Source organism: Molothrus ater, chromosome 10, assembly GCF_012460135.2.
Source record: "Molothrus ater isolate BHLD 08-10-18 breed brown headed cowbird chromosome 10, BPBGC_Mater_1.1, whole genome shotgun sequence".
NCBI classification, from domain to species: domain Eukaryota; kingdom Metazoa; phylum Chordata; class Aves; order Passeriformes; family Icteridae; genus Molothrus; species Molothrus ater.
In genome coordinates this window covers 18839094-18860065 of record NC_050487.2, presented here as the reverse complement: position 1 = coordinate 18860065, position 20972 = coordinate 18839094, and the positions used below count along the sequence as shown (strand labels likewise).

Genomic DNA, 20972 nt, shown 5'->3' with positions numbered 1-20972 from the left:
CTTTTTATAGGATCATGGGACCAGCAACTGGAAGAGAGGTAGGAGGTAAATCTGCTGTGGTCAGTGACACTTCTTGACACAGAAGTAGAGGACATGTGCCATGCTGAGTGATAAGAAATGTAGAGATGGTTCAGCTTCTGAAGTCTAAACTTAATAATGATCTGTTTTGGTTTCTCTTCTATCACAGATGTCCTTTGTGTCCATGGCAACCCAAGCCACGCTGTTTGCACCACTTGTGGCAACTGGAAGAGGTGGGAGAGTGGCTCCCTGTAGAAGCTAACCAGCTCTGTTCACAATTTCCAGGAGTTTCCTGGATAGGATTTGTGCCTGACTGTTGCAGGCTGTTTGTGGGAGGCAGTGTTGGATACCTGATGAGTTCCCACCCTCTGCTCCCCCTCACTGATGTGGGAAGTTGCACCTTTGTGTCCCTCAGGCGTACTACAAGGCTAACCCAAATAAGGGCAGCACTGACAGCCTGTAAAATTACTGAAATGCTGTAAAATTATTGAAAACAGTTACTGCATGACTGACAGCTGTTTGGAGTGGGTGATTATGTTTTCAGATGTCTTTAGCAGTGATTTTTGAGCAGTTTTGCATGTGGATTTGGTACCGATGCTTTTCTCCCACTGTCTTTGGCTTTAGGACAGCAGTGCTGTGTTCCTGATCTGGAGCACATAACCAAAGGATTTTCCTGCTGCTGCTTTGTCAGTGCATTTGAGCAAAAAGAACTAAACTAGCCTTAACATCTCCGAGCAAAACACACCAGTGTCCAGAGCCCACAGTTACCTTCATCCTAACCTAAGGGTTAGTGTGGTTCTTGTGTCTGTTCCCTTTTGTTCCTTGGTGGAAGGTTCTGGTTAAAGCCATAGGTTTTAGCCAGTTGTTTTTTTCTGACAGAGTTTCCTTGTGCAGGGAAACCATGGCTGTGTATTCTGTTTGTTTTTCTGGAGCAGCCCCATGTCCATGGAGAGAGTCCTGCTTTTTCCATGGCCCTGTGCTGTCACTGTCCCAGCCCCTCTTGGCTGTCAGCTCTTCTGTCCACAGCAGCACACAGGAATTTTTATCCCTCGTGTCTGTGCTTATTTATGTTGGTGTCTCACAGCAGAAGCACAGAGTGGGAATGACACCAGCCTTGTCAGCACTTTCACCTCATCCCATGAAGGACAGAACTGGAAAATGCTGAGAGCCAACTCCTACGGTGGTATGTGGGAAATTGCTTGAGTAGTGATTTCAGTCACTGCATGTTGGCTTTGCTTTTCATAAAGGTTGGTTTGGGGTATTATTAGTTCTGTTTTAATTATTGCACAGTCCTCAGGAAAAATTCTTATCTACTTTTTTCCCATTTTCCTCATATGGGCTGTATGTGCAGAACCCTTTGGGCCAGGCCTCAGCTGGTATAAATTCCAATTGTAAGTATAATTGAGCAACATGTTGAAATAAAAATCAATTCTAAAAATAACTCTGCCTCAGAGAAACAATGAATTTAGGAAAAATGAGAACAAAAGCATATTCTGGACTTAACTTTTAAGCAGAGATGCATGTTCAATTGGTAAACAATAGAATAGAATACCTCATTGAAAAAATCCTTTCAGTTGGAGACTTAGATCCCTCCTTTCAGTTTAAGTAATTGAAGTCAAGACCCTTTCAAGTTGAAAAGAGATTTTGAAATATTTGAAGCCACAGACAAAGTTTATTTTTAAAACATATTTAAAAATTGCACAGTTATAAATACAATTAATAAATACAATTTAATATGTGGAAAAGAACCCAAGGAAGGCATGCTTCCATTACAGTACAAAAATACTACGTTAAGTGTGGTGCTTTGCAAATAGTCATCTATGACCTTAATAAATTTAACACATCCAGTATGCACATCATTCTCTTTTGAGGAAATACATTATTTTAAACAGCAGTGCAGGGAAACACCAAATTAAAGCATCAGTAAACTATAGTCTGTGTTTAATATTGTACACAGCTGATAATGCACTAAGCAGACAGAGGCAGAGTTACCTGTAGTAAGAAACTGACCTTGTACCCAGTATGTTCTTACATTCAGATTCTGAATCTGGGTCAGTGTGAGCCTTTGTAAGGGAATGTAAACATTCAGGTGTGGGGCTGAGCTCCCACCTGGGCACTGCTGCCCAGCCCTGCCCTGCACTTCCCCATGGACACCAGGAGGTCAGGGAGCTCTGCAAGGCTGTGCAGCAGCAGCAGGGCTCTTCAGATGGCCCAGGTGAAAGTATCTGCCAACCCTGGAATCACTTCTTTCCTCTATGTTGGCTTAAAAATAAAGCCAAAAGAACTGATGCAAGATTGCAAAGGTTTTCAAACAGCATATAGAAGAAGCCACACAGAATGCCTCTCAAAACTATATCGTTTTATTTTACTCTAGATATGTTATACTCTGATATATAAAATATATTTATAAATTTTTTTTATTTTTCTGAATTTACAATAGCTTACTGATATTAAAAAGGCTATTTAAATTAAAGGTTCAGCCAATGTCAATGGCATTCTGTAAATGTAGAAGGGGAAAAGAGATCAAAGCACATCAAGTCTTGACCATGCAAGCTTGCTCAATGGGCTGTCACACATTGCAAGCATTTGTAAAGTTACAGCATATTTTAGGAAAATTTAGATTCCTTCTGTCTCTTTACCTTGCCTGATGCCTGTTACTTTGTGGGCTGAGGCTCTGAAACTTCCCATGGATTCTCTGACATGCCTGTTTTTCATTTTTTCTACCTTTGTTCAAAGTGTCAGTGATCTCTTCATGCATGGCACTCCTCTGATTTATTTCACCAGTCCAAAAATCAGTAGAACCATAATGAAGGAATCTGATTCTAGCCTAGGTAAGGTTTGAATAGTAGATAATACTGTATTGCATATCCACCATTTTTTTTCACAACGTGCAGTGCATTTTGTCTTACCATTTTTGTGAATACTTGGTATATTATTAACATTTATTACATAGATTCACTGTACAACTGCTAAGCTGACAACACTGGTGACCAGAAATCACATTTTTTCAACTGTGCAGGTAATTCATGCGAAAATAACTAATGTGTCTCGTTTTGCAGATGCAAGTTTGGGCAAAAGAGACCTACAACCAATTTATGCTCTGCTCCATTTCTCACTGGCTCCAGCAGACAATGGTTTAGGCCTCAGGCTCTGGCTGTACCAGTGAGGACAGCAGTTGTTATTTCTGCCATGGAGTGCTCTGTGGATATTCCTAGGATACCTGGCTGTTCTGTGGTTGAGACTAGAGATGAAAATGTGAAAATCCAAACAACCCAGTTTCACTGTGAAAGCTGTGCAGATTTAGCTTTTTCATTCTTGAGAGGGTCCTTCTCTCAGGACTAAAAGCAGGACTAAAACATGTCTGCAAGAGCTGTTATACAGATGTCTGTTATTAATTAAACACTTGGAGCAAACGTGAAACCCACGACACAAAGTGAATTCTAAGGATGGGATTTTAAAAGGGCTCTGTGTTTGGTCTGGCCTGTTCCAGGTAATATGAACAACTCAGATTTGAGTCTGGCAGATGCAAAGGACTTGTAAAATGTTCCATAGATGATATGAATCAATAGTTTAAGAATAGCCTATGTGTGAGCCTTCTGCATGCATTCCCTAAACACATGCTCAGGTAGCATTGCTGCATGCTGGGGGTTAATATTGCATAGTGGTTACTGGTTAATGCAGTTGCATGCAATATTGTCACATGAGGTTTTGTGTCATTTGAACCTCCCCCTCGACATTTTTACAAGTGCTGTGATTTGTCAGATCATAAGGAAACACCACTAGACACAGGTATGTTTATGTGTGTGCCTAAAAGTCAGATTGGTTCTTCAAGCTGACATAAACCAGTCTGTGGCCACCAGGCTCCTGTGGTCATCCCAGTTTAAAGAGGTCAGGCAGCCATGAGCCTTTTGCCTTCATGGCAAAACCTCACTCTCTAAACAATTCCTGGGATTGCAGTGCCTGCCCTCTCCTGCAACCCTTGCATGTGAACTGGTCATGCACAGTGCTGAGCACTCCTGTGCAGACTCCAGGCTTACAGGTTCAGCAGCTTGATGGATCAGGCTCCTAGGTCATAACTACTCCTAAAGCTTTGCTGAGGACAAGGACAGTCCCAAGCTGGGGTTAGGAAAACTATTTTTTTTAATTGCATGAAATATAAAATAGGAAAAAAAAAAAAGGTTCCAAAACTTGGAAGCAGTTACCTGGCAGTGATAAATCACCTCTGGAAAAAGAGAGGAGTAACAAGAAAGGGAAACAGGAGTGGGACATGGTGATACACCATTGCAGCACTCTAATTTGGCCTCACCTCACAGATGCTCCACAGCATCCTGAAATGTCTGAGTCTCCTCTGCTGAAATCAGTAGTTTCTGTGTGAAACTGCTTCCCTAGACCAGAGCAACCTTGTGTTTGTGTCACCTCCCTGCCCAGGGGAGGGTGACCTGGCCCCTGCAGTGGGAGGCAGTGATTCCCCCCTGCTCCCAGGTAGTGCCAGGAATGCTGTTCCCATCTTCCTTCCCTGCTTGCACACCTGGGCAGGTCAGGGATGGCAGGAGGCTTTGGCTTGGTCGAGCTCCCGGGGAGTGCTGAGAACAGGACCCAGATTTGCTGTCTCTCACTCTCAGGCTCAATCTGCTACTGTTCAGCACCCGCCTTATTTATCTTTATCCTGCCTCATGCTTGGTTAGAAGCACAAGTAGATGAATTTTCTATTCAGGTTGTTAATATGCTGCAGCCTCCTCACATGTTTCCTCTTGCTGTTTCAGGCAAATATACAAACTTGTCCTGAATATTTAAGGAAAGCCAAGAGGAGGTCAGCTCAAAGCTGTCTCTAATCCTGCCTGCTGCACTGGCAGTGCTTGGCAGAGGGGGCTAAAGGAGGATGATAAAGCCCAGGATCCTAAGGAAGTGCCCAGAAGTCCCAAGAGTTGCTGGGCCTGAGCTGTTGGAGTGAGGTGAGCTCAGTCTCCAGCCACTCCCCCACCCCTCCCCACAGTCCAGAGCTGTGTGAGATGTGCCCCTGTCCCCTGTCATCTGCCCTGCTTCAGCCTCTGTCAGTGGCACATAGCTAGGTAGAGCAGAGAGAGCAGCTGGGATCATCTCCAAGGCTGTGCAGCTCTCTGGACAGGCTTTGGAGCCAGGTCCTGTGCAGCAGAGCTGGGATGGGCTGGGGGCTCAGCCTGCCTGGGAGGGCAGAGTCCAGCCCTGCTGAGTTGTCTCAAGGTTACACACACAGCTCCTGCCAGCCCCATGGCTGTGGACATATGTCAGCAGATAAATGCAGTTTTCAGCAGTGCATCCCAGGATAAACCAAGAGCTACCTACTTAGTCTGTTCTTTTTGGAGAGGCTTGGACTTGCATAACATTTTCCTAATGATTTCTGTGTTACTCATCCACAAGCTGGAGGAGATGTTTACTGAACTGCCACAAGAATCAAATACCCCTTGTCATTCTGACTCTAAGAAATAATTTCTTTTTTTGTTGTTGTTGTTGTTAATTTGAAAGATACAAAAATAAGTCCCTGAACAGCTAATTCCTCTGCATAAGCACTGATTATCCTACACCACAGCACAAAGGATATCCTGGAAGAACTTGTGTGATGGCAGGGCATCAAGCAAAACCTAAGCACATATGCCTTTGCTTTACAGCCTCTTCTCAAAGCTGCCTCCCTTCTCTCTTATCACTTCCCAGATTCAATTGCACTGCACCTTCTGCTCTGCCTTATCAATAAAGAGCTGTCATCACACATCGCTGTCAAAGCAAAAGAGCAAACTGTTGTCAGCAGATATGCACACAGCAGCCCACTTAGCCAAAGTGACATTCCCAGGCACTCCCATCCTTAGAGAAAGCTGCAGGAATCAGTTATGAAACACCTGACAGGTAAACAGGAATATATGTGTAAACAAGGAATTAATACAGCACTCTTAAAAAATTTTGGTGGCTGTTTTGTCGTCTCTACTGAGTGGGAGAGAGTGAGGAGTAAGACTTTTATTTTCCTAATGACAATTATTTTTATTTAAAAACCTAGAGATGGTGATTAGATGCAGTGATTACACTGTCTTAACATGGAATTTTCCTTTAAGTGGTGGCTCAAAATAACAGACAGCTGCAAGAAACTTTGGGTTTGTACTGGTGAAACTGTCCAACTCCCACAGAGCATCTTTCTCTGTGATCTGTGCAGTTGGATTTCTTTTTTTATCCCTCTGAGCTGGATTTTTCTTCATATGTTGTTTATAGGAAATGTGCTATTTGTCCCACTTTAACACATTCCCATAGCTACTCTGCAAATTGAATTCCTGACCACAGATCAACACATCCAATAACACTTTTTATCTTTCACTATTCAGGAAAAATATTTAAAATATCAGCAACTGAAAATCACCTCCTAAAAATTTCTCTTCCTTCTTTGATTGACACATTCACCCTGAGCTAAATGTGTTTGATTGTAGCTGAATCAATCCATTCATCAGGGATTGGTACTGCCCCAACCCTGCTCCCCATTCATCCAGCCAGGGAAAATGAAAATTGTGTGTTTATGCACACATTTGTGAGCAGCTACACATACTGGTGTTATCTAAGGATTTTCTCTGGTATCATGGAGGCCGTGGAGACTTTTGCTGCTGTTTGCCATAACAGCAGGATCAAGCCTTGCTCTCAATCCTACAAGCTTTGTACAGACCAATTTCTTTAGGGAAAGTTTTCCCTTGAGCATGGTCTGTGGGCAGTAACTCCTACAAATATTTTTCTTCATTTGCAATGAAGATCTGTAGCCTGTTATGTTCTGAAATGACATAATTTGCATACAACATGTATGTGCATGCACATGCAGGTAAATGTGCAGTACCTGATGGATGCATATAATAATCTTTCTAGCTGTTAATGCAGTTCATACTGTATTTGCATTTTTAAACATAAAAATATTGAAAACCCTCTCATTACATTTCAGGAAATTATATTTGGTCCTCTCTGCCAACAAGGCCATCCTGTACATTCCGTTTTTGGTGACTAAAAGAAAAGCATAGCACTATTTTACAAAAAGAAAGATTAAAGTGCATAAGTACACAGAAAGGTGCAGACCCTGCCATGAGCTCCTTCAGACTGTCCCAGATCAAGGACAGCTGGTTGGAACAGCAACAATTCCAGTGCAAATTGCCTCTTCTGCTGGCAGCACTTGGCTTCCCCAAATGTACCTGGCCTCACCCCATAGCCCTGCATGGACCATGTTCCTCCTGACATTGCACATGGCTTATGAGCCTGCAGAACTGGGCCCAAATTAATCCAGGCACCTTTGGAAGCAAAACATTGATTGCCAGCTAATAAATACATTCAAAACAAAACACATCCCTTTTACATGCATCTATTTTCAGAGCTGTGTTAAAAATGGATCTTGGGAAGATTTTTCATCAAAGAAACCAAAGGACAGGGAATGCCCACTGTGGAGCAAAGTGGTGTCAGCATAGTGCAATGAGCTACTAAGCAGGTTCCTTGGATGCACTGCTTGCCATTCTAAGGTGCAATAACCATTATCTAGGTTTCTTCTTAAGATACTTTTCTTTTTACAGCTGTATGTATATAGAGAGATATAGCTTGCATGGGATGGAGATTCTTCAGAAATTGCTATTTCATCTAGTTCAGGGCTTTGTCCGATTAGCCACAGCTCATTTCAACCCTTTGACTTTGAATTTATTTACACTATTTTTGGGCTTTTGAACTTTCCCTTTATGAATAATGTCTGAAGGAATTCCCCTACCGATCTACAGTCATGATCTTTTGGAAAATGTGGTCATTTGGGGATGAGTAATAAAAAAGTTTTCTGTTTCCTAATACAATTTAATAAATTTGTGAATCCTTTTTATTACGGCTCTAGATTAAAAGCTCTTAAGAGAATGTCTAGATCACCCACATTGGCAGCTTGAAATAGTTCTGGCTGGTCCATCATAGACAGAGCAATCCGAAGTGCTGCCCAAATATTGCCTGATAGAGCAGGGTGGGGAACATTCTGCTGATTCCTGCTTTTCCTTTGCAAACTGAGAGCAGTGAGGAAGTTGCTGACAGCCTCTCTGTAGGGAAGAAGAAAAAGAAAAAAGAAACAAGCATTATAATTTGCTTAATAACTACAGGCAAACTTTCTAAAGTTCCATGACAGGCTTAAATACACCATTTTACAATGTAAAATACTGCAATGTGTTGTTCTTGCTTGATTTTCATCAAACAGGAGGGCCTGGCTTGGGGTAACACAAAACTCAGTCTGCCCAAACATGTGGGGGTACTGTCTTCATTGCAGCAAAATTCCCCTTCATCTTCATGTCTCAGCCTGACAGATAGGATCCTGGAATATCACCTTGAATATCACCTTCATCCCTGAAGGATCTTTTTGATGGCATGAACTACTAGAAGCAGTTTAACTCAAGTTTCCCTTTAAAAGACAGGCTCTTACATTTTCTTTTACAGAGGCTCTTAAGAGCAGGACTATTTTAAGTGCAAGAACAATCCCACTGATTATAAGAGTACTTACACGTAGAGCTACAAAACTGCTTTTTAGTCCTTTGTAAAAAGTTATGACAACATTTTACCATAGCTGAGATTATGTGGCTATATTCTGATCATTTTATTCTTAGATGCCTCCAGCCTGAAAATGAATCTCCACATGGCAGTTGTGATGCCTGACTTTTTGTTTACACATCTTTTATGCTCACCTGTATGCCCCTAGGTTGATGCAGCTTATCCCCAGGTTGTACCTGGACCTGATGAAGCCAGGCTGGAGTTCCAGAGCTCTTGTGTAGGCTTCCACAGCTTCTTCACTGCGGTCCCCGTTTGCCAAGGTTGCCCCAAGGCGGTTCCACAAGGTATAGTCCTGGGGAGAAAATGGCTTTTCTACTGCAGGTGTCAAAAACCAGATATAATGTCTCATTTTTGCTTGCAAAGGAAAGAGGACTGCATAAAATAGTAGTATTGTATCTTAATTGACAAGGAATGTGAGGTTCTGACTCGTGATCAAAGGCAACTTTATGTGTTTAATACCATTAATCAGCACACAGGTAGGAATTGGACATGCATAAATCTGCTCCTAAACAGAAGAATGGCCATGTTAATTATGTCTTGTAATTTACATTTCTATTTTGGGTTTTAAAATTTTAATAGCAGAAGTGGCATGTCATTAATAATAGCCTGATCCAGGCAGGAAAGAGGAAATGGCCTGTAGAGCTAAATTTAAAAAAAATATAAAAGTTTAAAATGTACCTCTGGTCGAACAGTTAAAGCAGCACTAAAGGCATCTATTGCTCTGTTAAATTCTCCATTCAGGTGAAAAAGAACCCCAAGTCCTGTCTGCAGGTCAGGGTCTATCATATCACCATTCTGGTGAGCAGCCTCCAGGTACAAATCCTTCACTTCTTCGAGTAATGAGCTAGACAAGGGAGAAAAATAACTTAAAGATCCATCACACAGTTATTTACAAACATTTCAATGTTGATTGCATAGCCTGAAATGAAAATCTTTGTAGTGGATTTATCAGAAGTGTTAAATTCCTAAAATTTGTGAATGAGCTTCTTCATCGTGGCAAAAGTTTACTTCAGGGTGCTGTTGTAAACTCATGTCTGAAATAAAAAAAGTTCATCTATGAAATGAGGTGAAAGTACAGCTGTGAACCCAAGTGGAATGACATGAAGGTTTATTAAAATTATTCAAATTAGATGAGTTTCTCAGACATAAAACAGTTCTTTACTGGCAAAAATAGTAGTATTTTTAGGAGGAATGCATAAGGGGACAGCCAAGACCCTTGAAGAAAGATGCCAAAACATAAGACTTCTGTGCCCACTGTAACTTCTTAAAACCTTTGCACTGACAGCACCATATGTCAGCAGGATGAAGCCAAAGTAGAATAACACATTTAGCAATTAAGCAGAACTTGCATATTTTATTTTTACTCATAGGAAATTATCTTGTCAACCCAGGACATGTAAGTGATGAGGGTAAAACATAAGGCCTGTCTTCAAAATGACAAGCAGAGTGAGATAGCCTGAGTGGTTTGGTTCTCTAAATCATGTTTATGCCTTTAATGACTTTATTATGCATCTCACAGTCCAGAGGTACTTGTTTATTGTCCTCATGAAATCATGATGAAGGGCTGCCAAATCATGATTTTTTTGTTATTTAAGATGGCCAAGATAAATCAAATGGCTGTGTTGTCTCTTGTTAAGAGCGAGAACAGCTTTAAAACAAGCAGGTGCCACCTCCCAGTATTCTCAGAGAACTCCTGTCACACTGGAGAATGGCTCATTCCTGGATTCTGCTGGGCTGGGATATGGAAAACAACAGGAACAGTGAACAGTAGGAAAAGCACACCCAAGCAGAGCTGGATAAAGGCTCAGTATGGATGTGGAAGCAGCTGAAGGATGAGGGTGCAGAATGTGGGAATAGAAAGGCAGGAGACAGGGATGAGGAAAGTGATGGGAGTTGAGGAGAAACATCCTTTTTAAGCTGGTTATTTTGTTGTTGTTGTTGTTTGTTTGTTTGGCTTTTTTGTTTTGTTTTTTTCTTTTTTTTCTGGCTTTTTTAACTTCCAGGGATGGCATAAAAGATAAAGCCTTCAGTCATTAAATCAAATGTTCTCTGTTGGCTTCCCTCTCCTGCTATTAGAGACATGTTCTTCCATCATAGGGAACAGGCTGGACTTCTACAGGACAAGGGGACACAGCAGGCACCACCAGTTCTAGGGCTGTCATTGGTATTTCCTCCATGAGGATTTCCACTTCATTTACCTTTCATCTGCTGTCTTAGACATCCTCCTTGTCAGTGCTGGGGACCCTTTTTTGCTTCTCACTATGTACTTGTATTTTGGATTTTGCTTTATCCAGTTTTTCAGGGCTTGATAGGCTTCTTGTTGATGGCCAGTGTTGGTGTAACTCACAGACAGGGCCATCAGAGCTTTCAGGTTGTTTGGCTGCAGTTCCAAGCACCTAGGCAGAAAATAAAAATTTTATTGAGATATTTCTGCAGCCAAGCACAATGCTTGAATGTTCCAAAGTAATCCATGTGAAGAAAATCACAATCATCACTGTTGCTTTTTTGAAAAAAAAAATGGGGATGAGCAGGTTTTGGGTCTTTTTTACTCCTAAATCAGGCAACCCCTTGGATTTCTATCCAGGTAAGCTAATAAGGGACATATAAACAAGTTTGAGTATCCTTAAGTGAAATAACTTCATGGTTATCAGTGCTGATGCAATTGAATATTGCTTCAAATAGAAACATAAAAACCCATTACAGAAAGATAATAATAATAATAATAATAATAATAATAATAATAATAATAATAATAATAATAATAATAATAATAATAATAATAATGCTGGTATTTTGGAGCTCACATTTTACGTACAAGAATTCTGTCATCTTCACATCTCCATCAACCTAAAGCTGTTGGCAGTTTAGCATTCAGCAGCTGAAGGGAGCTCACTCCCTCTTAATTAAGAAAACCTCTTCATTAGAGGACAGACTACAGAAAATATGCCAAGTGGCTGGAATGTAAAAAAGGCACTTCATTTGCATCATGCCTAACTCATATTTATTAGGCAATGTAACTTTTCTTTTGTGCATGTACTTAAATTACTCCATGAAATACTTCACTTATTTAATAAAACAGAACTCTTAATCACTAGACACCCCTCTGAAGTCACTGTGAGTTTCTATAGCTGTGTCAATGCTCTACTCTGCTGAAGAAAGGCTTCTCATTCCAAGGTAGGAATGGCATTAAAGGTCCCCAGGTCTCCATTACCCAGCACTCATCAGACCCCACATTTAGGACAGATCTCCCTCTACCTTTGGAGGGCCACGATGGCTGCCTGCTCATTTTCATTTTCTGCCTGTGTTATACCCAGGAACTGCCAGGCCTGCGAAAATAATAATAATAATCATTTAGTTTGTTCCATACATCCACCTGCAAACAGAGTGACAACCAATATCACTGTTAAACACAGAGGTGAGGAAAAGCAGCAGATATGTCCAGCACTAACCACAGATTTTTCTACAATGTGCACACCAACAGTCCCAATCAATGCAGTTCTGAATATCTTTGGGACTAATAAATATTTATAGTCAATGAATGCATGGGTATTGTGTCAGTGTATAATCACATGCTGATTTCTTAAATTTGAGTTACTGTACATTTTAAATTTTGCTACAATTTTATGGAAAATATAGAAGAATTATTTAGTTGTATATTATATATAGGAGGTTATTCTATATATGTTATATATATATTATATATTAAGGGTTTCTAAGGAGCTTGGGATTCTCTGATTTTTTGAAGTACACTCTTTAATTTAATGTAGGAGGAGATTCAAGGAGCCCTAGATACAGCGTAAATATTTTTAACATTTCACAAAAAACAGACTTTAAATACAAACTAGTCAAAAACAGCAACTTTAAAATTTTTAAAAATAACTTGAAAAATTTTTCAACAGTCTTGTTAAATCAAAAATATTCACCTTTTGATAGAAGCATTTACGAGATAGCTTGAAAATATCAGGATGCGAAGGGAATGTTTGAAATACTTCAAGCAACAGTATTTCAAAACCAGGTTCTCATCCTGTGAAGAACTCATTGTTACCTATTTAAAGGCACATACTAACTCATAACCCTTAGAATCCAATGTTTCAGTCAGTCATGCCTGGCAGAGGTTTGAGCCCAGAAATCATTCCCTCACTCTGTGCTGCAGGGAGCTCCCTTTCCCTTAGCCAGGGGAAGGCAGAGCAGTGAATACCTCAGCATCGTTGGGCTCCTGGAGAATTGCAGCCTCCAGGTACAAGATTGTAACAGGCAGGTCACCTTCTTTCATTTTTTTCAGTCCTTCCTCAAAAGCACCAGGCCAGTCTTTGAAGGGATTGTCAGTGTGGAAATAATAACCCTGGAGCAGAGAGATAATGGACCCGTGGTGAATGGCAAGTTGCAGGGAATGACAAGTCTAAAAAATGCAGTGACTCACTGTTTTCCAAATGGTGTAAACAACCTTTGCTCTGCAGAAATGGCACAAGCTACTCCCATGGGATTTCAATGACAAAAAGTGTAAAAAGTCACATCACCGGGCATTTATGTTTCTGCTCTTTATTTTTAATTTAGCTCTGAAGTTGTACCTACTGGTGCTTATGCTGGGCTCTCCATCAAAGGTAATGTCAACAACTCACAGTGCCCAAGAGCAGAGCTGAACCTCTGAGCCCAGGACATCCAAAGTGGTGGTAAGAACACACCAAGCAGCTGAATCCCTGCAGTGCTCATAACCTCACAGCTGCTCAGCTAAAATCCTGAAATCCTCAATTAACCCTCCAGAGACACAACAGTGCTGCAAGCACCTGAGTTTGTTTGAGTATTCATTGAAGTTTTGCCTTCTTCTCTTGTCACTGCAGTGTAAAGGGTGTGTGGTAACATCAGCTACATAATAGAAATCAAACTAAATATGGAGTGGAAGGAATGAAGAACAGAGAAGGAATCTCCATAATTTCTATACTCAACACTTTGAATGTGCTGGCCCAGGTATTTTTATTTGGTGCTTTTCCTTAAGTGCCTGATTTCAAAAGTGCTCATAAGTCCAGCTTTGTGATCCTTCAGCTGAATTTAGGCTGTGTGCAAGCCTAAACATATTCTCACTGTGGCAAGGTCTTCCAAATCTGCCCCACCCACAGGCAATTAAAGAGGATGAGCTCTTTGAGGTACAATTCCATGTCCAAAGAGCTTCCTTGGGTTGCCTGGAAGAGCTGAGGCTCATCTCAAAGCTGCACAGGGGGGATGTACTGAAACAAAAAACCTGGCGTTACCTTCTCGATGGTTGAGATGGTGACTTGCCCTGGTGCTTCCTGGTTCTCTGAAATCCAGTTTCTGCGAGCCATTTCTTCCCACTCTGCTTGCATTTTATCCCAAAACTCTGTGTCAGACTAGAAGAAAAGGAGGAAAAGAGAAAATGAACAACAAAACTCTAAAATAAAGGTTTCTGCTTTTTTTTTAAAACAATTTCTTTCTTAGAATTTCTTTCTACCGGTGTCAATTTTGCTGAGCAGTATTAGTTGTATTAATAATCACATGGACTGAAATGCTACAGCTCCTGTTTGGAGTTCCAGATAATTAAATCCCATCTCTTATATTGGAATGCATCTTGTCAACAGAACACTCTTTATCTCAGAGGCAGTGTGTGTCCTGTTTGAAGCAGGATTTGTAGCTTACACTGCATCTTATTGATGCTAACAGCAAATTGTTACACAAAATTTGAAGGCAATCAATGCTGCAAGTGCCCGGACAAAGAAAAGAAAGGGAAAGAAAAAGAAAAATCAACTAAGTGCATATGCAAAATAACAATAGATAAAACAGCTTGAAAGAGAGCAAGCATTGCTTACTTTGGTATATTCAGCATAATTTTCAGCTGTGAAAAAGAGAAATGCCAAAGCTTGGACAGAGGGTGTTTGTGCAAGGGGTGTAATACAAATTGGGCTTTTTGACATAGTGGAGGAATCTTAATACTGCATTGTATACTCTGCTGTGAGAGGAATCTACAAGAGATTATAGAATCATACAGTAAGATTAATATTCAGCTCAAAGATGAGGGGAAAATGCTCATACAAGGGAAGGAGAAATTATGAAAAACAGATGAGATTTAGGACAAGGAATGAGATTAGCAACGACCAGAAGGAGGGAACAACTGTGGCTACTAGGAAATGATGCCAAGAAACAGAAATAGAATTATGGAAGGGGAGAAGCCAAATTAAGGTGCTACTTTTTCAGCCTCCACACACTAGTCATGGGACTCTGAGAAGGAGATCCATAGCAGAGTATTTGCAGAGCACTACCAGCCTTTCCAAAATTCTCCAGTTCCTACAAGGACATGGCCAGGGTTTCAGGGAGCTGACAGCACTGGGGGCACAGTTTCTCAGCTTATTTATGTCAAAGACAACAGCACAAACAAATCTATTGAGATTTAGACAGAACCATTTGAGAGCAAGGTGCTAATCAAAATTAATTGAAGGTTTTGTGAACTGGTCCAGATAGTTTTGTGTGAGTCTTTGTTATAAGGCTGACAGCTTTGGTGCAGCTCCACAGCCAGGCATGACTGGAAAAATGGAGCTAAAAATGTGATAGCATAGCTTGCTGTAAACCTCCTTAGGTGCTGGGGAAAAGGAAAGCAAACTGTCCTCCATTCAGGGAGAAATTCAGGATTGTCTGAATCATGCAATTATTGGATCTGTGAAGGTATCTGCTATGTTCCTCTGTGCAAAAGGAAATAAACTGGGAATCATTCACTCTTGGAGAGGAGATTTCACTCCAGGTAATACCAGTGAACTGCCCCTGACCACTCTGTTACACCACTTCAGAATTTGCTCTCATTCCAGACTTGAAGAAAATGCTTTCATATCAATGAAAGTATTCACAGCCATGACCAGAGGCAATGGAATCCCCAAAAAGGTCCTGTTCAACAGATGCCTCCATCAACCTGAGATTTGTGCCTCTCATTCAGCACAAATCTGCCCAGCACTGAAATAAAAATTATGTGATCATCTTTTAACAAGCAGTAAATTTGAGCTTCAGCATGAGGTAAAAATGTGAAAATTTCCCTTTCCTTCAGATTAAAATTAATACAAGTACTGAAAACTAATCAGTAATTGCCTTATTTAGCCAGATTAATTTATAGAAATAATTATATATATATAAATTATTTGCATATATAATATAGTATATAGTATATAGTATATAGTATATTGTATATTAATATAGAATAATTTTATATATTATATAATGTATAATTTTATATGTAATTTTTAAAATTAGAATTTTTGCTTACATTTTTCTGACAAAAATTCCTTATGAATCAATGGTGTGGAAATATCACATCATATTTCTGCAGATAGTAAGCAAGTGGATTTAGGTCTTAAATTAAAATTTTGCTGTTTAATTATATATTTATATAAAAATATATTTATATATTATATATTTATATATTTATATACTTATGTATTTATATATTTATAATTCTCACAGAAGTTCACTCTATGTAAAAACCCAGTGAGTTACTGTGCTCTCAAGTAGCCACCCTGAATTTCCATTTACAGAGTCAAAGGAGGGGGAAAATGCAATGAGACCAGCTTTGCTATAATCTCTCTCAGCTCATCCTGCACTCCTTGGACACAGGACCCAGAGTCACTTTGCAGGGATAAGGGGAGGTTTGGGCCAGAATTCTGAGGATGTTCAGCACGAGGGGTTTCTGACACTGCCCCAGCAAAGCTGCCCTGAGCACCTGGACCAGGCTCTGACCCAGTGCTGGTACCAATGTCAACAGCAGAGCAGTTCACTGTCCTTGAGGAAGAGATTTGTAAATATTACACACATTTAAATATCTGAAATATCACAGTCTTTGCTGGAGGCCTAAGTCTATTTCAGCTGCCCTTAGTAGCAATTTTTTCATTGACTTCAGTGGCAGGAGGGTTAAATTAATATTGAGCCTTTCTGAAACCTGGCTTTGGATCAAGGCTCCTAGGTCTAATTTTAGCTCCATTTGCTCCACCACCAGTGCCAATTAACCTCATTTCAATGTTTTTGCCACCTTAAGGCTGGCAAAGTGCTTTGGATAAACCAAGAGTTTTCAGCCCAGTTGAACACATTTAACACATTCTCAGATCATCTGCAGCAGTTAAGAGGAATGACAACCAGGAAAAATGTTCATACCATCTGACTTCTTCCAAGCAGAAAATTCTGCATTTTGTCAAAAAGGCTATTTTTACTCTTAGTATTGAAAAATATGCTGAAGCAGTTAAACAAATGGGAGGCAAAATATTCCCAGGCTCTTTATTTCCTATGATCCAATGAAAGGGGGCAGGGGAAGTATTTATAAATTTACCTAATGTCACAATTTCTAGAATTTTGCCTGTCCTGTATTGCCAAAAATTAATTTGAAAAATTTCTCATTGACCAATGCATAAGCAAGGTTCTGTCATTGTTCTCTGAATCACTGCATTACCATACTCTTTGATGTGAAAAACACAGTCAATTAAACTTGTGTGCTTAAATAGGTAAAATTTCCTTAGCTGATATCTTCTTGAAACAAAATCTGTAAATTTTACTGAGGTTTAGAGATAAAAAATGTTTATCAAGGCAAAGATTCCCACTGTGTTTTGAAAGAGTATCAAATGAAATGCATCTGAATGACTCAAGTTCCTTGTTCCTAATTTAACATATGGTCTGGCCAGTTTTGGGTCCATCCAAAGAAATGTCTAAATAGTGAGACAGGGATGTTGTAGGTACAGAAAGGATCCAACCAGTACTCATGGGAACCACAAAGCTGATGGTCCTGGAATATGTTTTCCTAGGCTAGAACAAATGAATGCCATCTTTTTCCTCCTATTGTCACATAATTTAGCTGTAATGTGCTCTGATGCTTCAGAGCAGTACATTATACAGCAGATGGTCCATGTGACATTGTGTTGTAAATAAAGTGATGCTGGGAAGGACAGCTCAAAATTTCTTATGCATAAGCTCACAAAACAGTGTGGCATCTGCAGTCTAATCAGAGAAATGTGGAAGAAGAAAATAACAAACCAGCTTGTTTTGCATCTCTGAGACTTCTCAGTTGGAAGTTTTTTGCATCTTCTTGCTTCTATTTTTATTTATTTTAACTCATCACTGGTAGGATGGTGGTTGATAAAACAATTGTTGTAATGGAATATAAGTACAGGATGGATCTCAATCCCCATCCTGGCATTTAAAAAAAAAATCAAAAGTACATATTTTTGGTGAAACAGAGCTAATTATCAGAAGGATTGTGTTAAAACATAGTTCTTATGGCACTTGGAAAATATTGAGACAAAAGGCATGAGGCAAAAATCAAATCCAATTTCCAGAATAACAGAAAAGGTAGCAAGGTCTGCAAGCACCCAAACACTGCAAGGGAATCTGCCCCCTCTCTAGTAAAAAAGCTATTTTACTCACCACTTATTCTTAAAAGATTCCCCAATGGCATAGACATCTTTAAACCTTCTTAAGAAAGAATTACCTCACAAATCTTCATTAATCTCAAAGTTTGACATCTTAAAACCATTCCCCAAGCGCTGAGGTGAATACTGGGTGGAGGATAAAGTTTGGTGTCTTCATTTACTGAATTGTTAATTAATTCCTTTCGAACTAGGCCACCAAGAACCCGAGATTTACTTCCTTTTCTTGATCAGTTTTCTGGGCTAATCTTTCCACTTGGAGCTTTCCCAACTGAAGAATATTACACGGAAACTTCCAAAGCCTAAAAAATTAATTTTTGGCCTGTATCTATTCTCTGCTTAAGAAAGCACTAATCTTTCTGAGATGGGCTTCAATTTATTTCAATCACTCCAGCTTTCTTACAACTTCATTTTAGCTAGGATGGAAATTCAGCTCTTTTCAGATGCAAATGGAAATAACTGCTCTGTAAGTTCTTGAAGAATCCTTTCCTTTACATTTTAACTACCTGGCCCAAGGTTCTATTTTAAGCAGAAAGAATAACTTAAGGCTGCCAGCTACAGTTGGGGAAACATTTAATTTGATTCTTTTTAATAGCCATTTTTGAGAGTATTTTAAAGTATTTAACAATCTATCTCTGTTGGCTCAGAATGACCTTTTAGTCTGTAGGGGTTTGGGTTTTTTTTTACAATATATTCTCCTCCTTACTTTACTCTGCACAGTAATTCAATAATGTCTTGTAATCTGTTGTTGGACTCAACTCATTTTTCTTACTGCTGAGTGTCTGGAAACTCCCCATCACACAAGTTTCTGGCAACTGCAGGAGTTCTGACATCATTTGCTTAACCACCAGCACTGAGATGTTCAACATGAGATTCCCTGTGCTGCCTCCCCAAGTCACAGCCCAGCACATCCCACCCTGAGGATCAGCAAGAAGGAACATCTAAAGCATTTCCAGCAGTGGCAATTTGAAAGCAGTTCCCTCCTTTCCTGCCAGGAGCAAATGTGTGTGTGATGTATGACACCAGAAACATCTCCTGTGCCTCACCAGCAGTTGTTGATGAAGAATTTATTTGATCTGGGGAAAAAAAAAAAAGCCTTCTGTGCTTGGTTTATGAAAGAGCTAATTTACTGATTTTGTCCATTTTAGCCTTGTGTGCTGAGACCAGATTTTTTTGTGTGTGCAATAAAATCCCAAGAAATGGTAGAAACCATTATATGGTAGAAACCCTGCATTTTACCGTAGCATATAATGAAAAAAACCCTACAAATCAGATTAATTACTTCAAGAAGAAATTCCCTTTCTAGCTAGAAGCCAGTATCAGACTTAGGCATAGTTTTGTTTCTCATCAGCCAATATTAATCTAGAATAGTTCAACTGCCAACACTGGAATTAAAATGGTCTATAACTTGAGTTAGAAGAGTATTAAAATACATGACTAAAATTTAAATCTAAACTCAAACATCCCTAACGTGTTCTAGATGGTTTGGAGACTAATGAGCCTGCAGTGCTAAAAATGCTAAAAATAACCAGTTTGGTAGAACTAGTTTCACAGCTTCATCCTCTGCACCCTAAGAACTCATTTCAGTGGCTGTTACATAATTTAGCCTGAAATTCTGTCCTTGCTGGAATGGAGCTGTCTTGGCTCTTTGTGGTGATGGGAACCCCTGAAAAGATAATGAAGGTAATGATGCTTCAGACCAATGCTTATATCTAATTTTTCATGGAGTACTGCAAAAAAAAATCTGTGTTCTACTTTGTGTCTAGACAGGATCAATTTGGACTAGTGGTATAGGACAGCACACAAGAGATGTTTTACATGTTGGAAATGTAGAAGTCAGTGAAAAAACCCTAGAAGTGCAATGGAAGAACTATCCAAATACCTCTATCATCTTCTCAAACCAAATAGATTTACCAAGAAACAAGAATACTCCTGTGCTAAGCATTCTGCCACTGGTTGTAAAAATGTGAAAATGGTGCATTGGTTGGTGCTTCTGCACAGCTCTGCTTTACAGCAGGTGATTTTGCTGCTCATCAGTGATTCTGGGCTCTGGTTTCACAGGGGACTTGGTTTGTGTCTGGGTGTAAAGAACTGATGACATACAATTCCCTCTTTTACTTGTGGTTTGGAATTAGCTACATTTATGGGGCATTTACCCATTTGCTCTACCAATAAAAATCTACCTTAAAAACTTGGTTCTCTCTAATGTTTTTCATAGCTCAGTGTTTTGGATTTCCTTTTTTTAAAGAGACAAGCTGCTATTTTAAATTAATATATCCAGGAATTGCATCTTTTCTCTGTTTTAAATAATCCATTTCCAACTCTCTCCTCTGCTTGTGCTGCAAGATAAAAAACAAATCTGTAGAACATCAGCTGAAAATGAAAACAGTAAATGAAATAATACCTCAACAGCTGCCTTTGCTCTTTCAAATTCCTCCTCCAAGGAGTGATTTCTGGAGAGAAGAGGTGTTCCCCAACGCTGCTCCTTACTTGACCGTGCCTAAAAAATAGAAGAATAAATCAGAAAGGGATGATAGACCCTCTGTCACACTTCTGAGTTATTTCCTTAATTGTCTAGAGCCCCAAATGACCTTTTTCTTGGGGAAAACTACTTCTTTCCCTGCATGAATTCAGAATTCCTCTGAATTCTCTTATGCTGTAGCAGAGACCACTTCTCATGGGAAACAGAGTAATTTATCTTTTCCAGATATTTCATTTCACTCAAGATGTGTGAAAGATAAAGAGACAGATGAGAAAAGGCAATGCAAGGCTTGGACTACAAAAGGAGAGAGCTGACTGTGTTGTATAAGACTTTTACCTTCCTTGTTCCTTCTGCACTATGACTGTGGTGATGCTTTCTGCTAAGAGTCAGGAAGAAAACATTTTTTTTCCCCTGCACATTTTGTGGTTTTCTTTCAGGTTTTCTTTTGGGATCACATTGGAGGGCCAGGTTTGCCCTGGACACCACTGGAAGGGCAAATCCTTTTTGCAGTC

At 39.8% G+C, this 20972-nt stretch overlaps 1 protein-coding gene across 8 annotated transcripts in view; it reads right to left on the bottom strand.

The window, feature by feature from the left end:
• Positions 1-1670: 1670 nt before the first annotated feature.
• The window catches only part of PEX5L (peroxisomal biogenesis factor 5 like), a 102462-nt gene continuing 83160 nt past the window's right edge, over positions 1671-20972 (bottom strand). For all 8 annotated transcript variants that reach the window (XM_036388727.2, XM_036388730.2, XM_054515971.1 and 5 more), the window contains 8 exons: positions 20383-20478; positions 13824-13940; positions 12776-12919; positions 11833-11903; positions 10776-10973; positions 9256-9421; positions 8712-8869; positions 1671-8075 (listed from right to left, as the gene is read on the bottom strand). In XM_036388727.2, coding sequence (XP_036244620.1) covers positions 7871-8075; positions 8712-8869; positions 9256-9421; positions 10776-10973; positions 11833-11903; positions 12776-12919; positions 13824-13940; positions 20383-20478 — 1155 coding nt within the window. In that variant the 3' untranslated portion in view covers positions 1671-7870. The remainder of the gene's footprint in view (positions 8076-8711; positions 8870-9255; positions 9422-10775; positions 10974-11832; positions 11904-12775; positions 12920-13823; positions 13941-20382; positions 20479-20972) is intronic.